Below are 4,324 nucleotides of genomic sequence, written 5' to 3'. Positions count from 1 at the left end.
TAATTGATGTGATCTTGCACAAAATACACATCAAACAAGAGCACGAAGCTGAATGCTCAAAGCCAATATAATCTATAGATCATATGTGGAGGAGTGAGAGGCAGGAAAAAGAAAGAATGAACGAATTCAAAAGGTAGAGTTATTCAATGGTTGAAAGCGATGACATGTATAAGCTCAAAATGCAAGTTTGGAAAGAGCTAAAAAAGCAAAGTAATACAAGTTATAGCAAACCATACCGGTTCATCAAAAAATGTTGCATTCCACTGAAGTTCAACATTGAAGAGTGACACCTGCAAAAGAGAAGATTTATTAGTTATGCAAAGTAATAAAAATGCAGAAAACTAAAATCATCACAAAACACTGTTAAATCACTAATCCTGTGTCTAATGAGTCCTTACCGCACTTATGGCAAAGGCAGCAATAGATCCAAAGCCAACAAGGGAGTTCATATTTGGTGAGCCCTTGCTGAATGCTCTTAATCCATCAAAAAGTAAGTCTGGACCATAGTTCATTTGATATTTTAGGAAATAAAGTTAATAATATCATGGAGCAAATAATCAATATATTTGCTAACAAAAATTATGAAGTCTGCAGAATTCACCAAAGGCACTTAAGAACTAGTAATGAAATAAATAGATACAAAGTAACAAACAACAAGCAGTATAACTAAAGATCTTGATGGAACAAAAAGATACGCATTATAAATGTGCGTGCCAATTATTTGATAGTGCTCGAGAATGAAACTGAAAGTAAAGAAATTTAATTGCGAACAGTGACTTAAATGGGGAAAAAAATCCAGCCAATGAGTTCTAACTAACCTCGTCCAGGTCCCAATAGAGCGCCCAAAGCCAAACCACCTTTCACATACGAATTGTGTAATACATCCAAAATTGATCCTAAACAACAAAAATATATTAATCATAACTAAGTCAACCAATATTGAACTGTTCGCATTCACAAATTAGGCATTTTCTAAGACTATGGTGAAAAAAGATGTGCGAGGACAATTGTTCAGGCATTCGGTAAAGAACAGATACGTTGCACATTATGCACCAGCACTTGTAACTTATGAAAAGCTGAAATTTAAGTCCTCACCGTGATCGAGATGAATGCCAAGGGAGTGTAGAATATGTGACGCGTGAGAGCCACAGCAGAGGGCAACCAAAGTCCAAGCAAAGGCCACACGGTTCCTACTCTTCAGAAGCAGCGCCTCCTTTTTCTCCACCGTCTCCCTCCACTTCTTCACCTTTGCCTCCACTCCAATCCCCGAAGGCCTCTTCCTAGCGTCGAAACCACTCGCTGTCACTTTCTTAGCCAGCTCCTCTGCTACATCAGGATAACTCTGTTCACCTCCGTCCTTCAGCTTGATTGCCGCTGTCTCGGTCAACATGTTCACTACGACCGAGTCAACGCGCTCGTCGGAAGCAATGATCGACTTGACGCGCGTGACGCACGCGCCGCACATCATTCCGGATACATCCAGTAGAACTGTGGAGATCAATTCTTCTTCAGCTGGTTTTACTTGCTGTAGGAGTTCAGGCGCCTTAAATTCGATAGCTTTTGAGAAAACGCGATTGACAGTACGGACTCCTGGCGAATATACACGGTGCAAACGCCGCCGTAGTGGGAGGAGGATGCGGTTGACATTGGAATGAGTCAAGCTTGTGAGCTTGGTGGTAGAGAGGGGGTTGAGAGACAATCGGAGAAGATCGGTTGTGGACATTGTTGTAGTTTTAGAGAGATAAAATGTAGGGGGTGGGAATTTTAGAGGAAACGGAACGCGTGTGTTCACTGTTTAGAGACCGGGATTGGGGGCACGTTTGACATGTGGTGTGGACTGAAATTTGAGTTGTTGTAAAATAATCTATATAATCATAAAACACGTGATCCAAATTGGAAATTTGAAAGTTAATTAATTATACAGATTTGGGTAATTAGCAGATAATCTGCTATGTGATAACGTTCATATAATTACATTTTCACCCTTAATTGCACAAAACATCATCTTCATCCCATTTTTCAATAAAAAATTGTGAAAAGACGAATATATGCTCCTGTGTTAATATTAAAAAATAAAAATAATAATTAAATCATACTACAAAATTAAAAAAAAAAATACAAACGAGTCCTAAATAAAAAATTAAAAATAGAAAAAGTCTCTTTCTTTTCCTTCTTTTTCCTCCTCCTCTTCCTCCACGATCGCCGCCACCACCACCATTTCTTCATTTATTGTTTCAGTGGAAAAAATAATTTAACAATTAAGACAAAAATGGATTTGAATTGAAAATTATCTAAAGGAAATAGCCATCCTTGCGCAGTTTCCCCATTTCTTTATTTCTTGTGTTAAGCATCGCGTTACTAAGAAGAAAAATGCATCTAACAAGCTGATTTTCAACTTAACCAAATAAGCTCAGCCCATCTTACATTAAATTTCTTTTAAACTTCATTTCGTCTCAAAAATCAGAATAATTTACCAAACACACACAGAGAACAGGTTACCTTTTTCCTTATGAGAAAAGCGTCCAATTCAGCTTTTGGGGTGCAAAATGTCGATGAAATTAAAGATGCTCTTTGGAGAGCCATTTGCAAAAAAATAAATAAATAAATTGTGTTTTTATGTGAGATTTTAATGTTTTCATGTAGTGCTAGAATGTAGCAAAGGATAAATGTCGGGGAAATTACACCGTTCCCGTTGTCTCAAGTTTACAGTGCAAAAATCTAGTATAATGTTTTGTTATTCACAAATCCGGTATAAATAAGGTAATTAAATACCTCCCCAATTCAAACCCTAACCATTTCGATTCTCCCCCCCCCCCCCCCCCCCCCCCCCCCCCCCTCTCCCCCCCCCCCCCCCCCCCCCCCCCCCCTCTATTATCCCGCCGCCGGAGACCTACCCTGTCTTCTCCCACACGACGGTGACAACGACTCCAACTCCAAGCCCCGCTGCATAGCATGGACCACTTCGTGTGTCGCTGCCGTCTTTTTTCTTTGCCATTCCTCATCTCTCTTTTGTATCTCTCTTTGCCGATCGCTGCAGTGCGACGTTGCAGATCGCGGCAATGCACATTGTGACATTGCCGCTGCAGTGCGGCGCTGCAACTTTGGCCGCTGTGGAATGCTTATCGCCGTTGCGAGTGGCGATCGCAATCTGGTACAAGAGTGGCGGAGTGTCGCGATCTAGTGGTAGATGCGGTCTTTGGGGTGCTCTAAGGTTGTGGTGATGGTGGTGTTGCCAGTCCTTTTTTGGGATGGGTTTTGTGTTGGTTGTGGTAGCTATGGAGAATTTTTGATTTTTGGGATTTTTTTGGTTTTTGATTCGAACCACTGTGCAGTGGTCGTCGGTGTGGGATTTGCGGGGCTGTTGTGTTGTTGCGATGTGAGATCTGTGTATGACTGTTTGTGGACGCTGATTGTGTTGGTACAATGTGGGTGGTGGAGTTTGCTAACGGTGGTGGTGTGGTGTACGATGGCGGCAACGGCGGTCTACGGCGACTAGAATGTGATATTTTTTTTATTTTATTGGCGAAGGTCTGTGACTATAAAATTTGACGATATGTGACTAAAACAATAATCTGTGACCTCAATGATTTAGTCCGTGACCTTAAAATTTGATGACTTGTGACTAAAATAATAATCAGTGACTTCAACGATTTGGTTCGTCACTTTAAAATTTGATAATATGTAGCTAAAAGAATCTGTGACCTATAAAATTTTGAATTTGTGACCTTGAAAATAAAAATGTGACCTATAAAATTTTTGATTTGTGATCTCGAAATAATATATAACCAATAAAATTTTTGATTTGTGATGTCGAAATAATCTGTGATCAATTAATTTAATGATATGTGACCAATAAATAAATTGTGACCTCGAATTTTGTATCTATGACTATTAATTCTATAACTGTGACTTTATTACATTTAATTAATAAAATATTTTTAATTAATAAATAAATCCCTGATTTTTGCACTTCTAAACATTATGCCAGATTCTTGATTTGGGGTATACTATACGGAGTTGTGATTTTTTCCCATAAATGTCTCTGTCTCTCATGGGCTATCTATCTCGTATTAGATTTAAAACTGTAACGGCAAACAAATATGGCCTACACAAATTATTTGTGGTGGTGGATGAGGAGGAGGTGGGGAAAGAAGAGGGAAAAGAAAGATAAATTTTTTAATAATTTATTTGGGACTCTTGTGTGCTTTTTAAAAAACTTTGAGAGTACGGTTGCAATTAGTTTTTTATTTTCCTTTTCTTTTCTTTTTGTTTTATTTAAATAGAAAGCTATATTCGTCATTTCTCAATTTTTTATCGAGAAATT

The 4,324-nt window shown here is 38.6% G+C and overlaps 1 protein-coding gene across 1 annotated transcript; it reads right to left on the bottom strand.

Annotated features, from left to right (window-relative positions):
* Window positions 1-182: 182 nt before the first annotated feature.
* LOC111372921 (copper-transporting ATPase PAA2, chloroplastic-like) lies at window positions 183-1,830 on the bottom strand. Its single transcript, XM_022995349.1, has 4 exons — window positions 1,096-1,830; window positions 819-896; window positions 399-496; window positions 183-290 (listed from the first exon to the last, which is right to left on the bottom strand). The coding sequence occupies exons 1-4, from the start codon at window positions 1,721-1,723 to the stop codon at window positions 198-200; spliced, it is 897 nt and encodes a 298-aa protein (XP_022851117.1). The 5' UTR covers window positions 1,724-1,830; the 3' UTR covers window positions 183-197.
* Between the last annotated feature and the right edge of the window lie 2,494 nt (window positions 1,831-4,324).

The sequence above is a fragment of the Olea europaea genome, unplaced genomic scaffold (genome assembly GCF_002742605.1).
Source record: "Olea europaea var. sylvestris unplaced genomic scaffold, O_europaea_v1 scaffold10481, whole genome shotgun sequence".
Lineage (NCBI taxonomy): Eukaryota > Viridiplantae > Streptophyta > Magnoliopsida > Lamiales > Oleaceae > Olea > Olea europaea.
The sequence above is the reverse complement of the archived record's forward strand: the minus strand, read 5'-3'. Positions and strand labels throughout refer to the sequence as shown.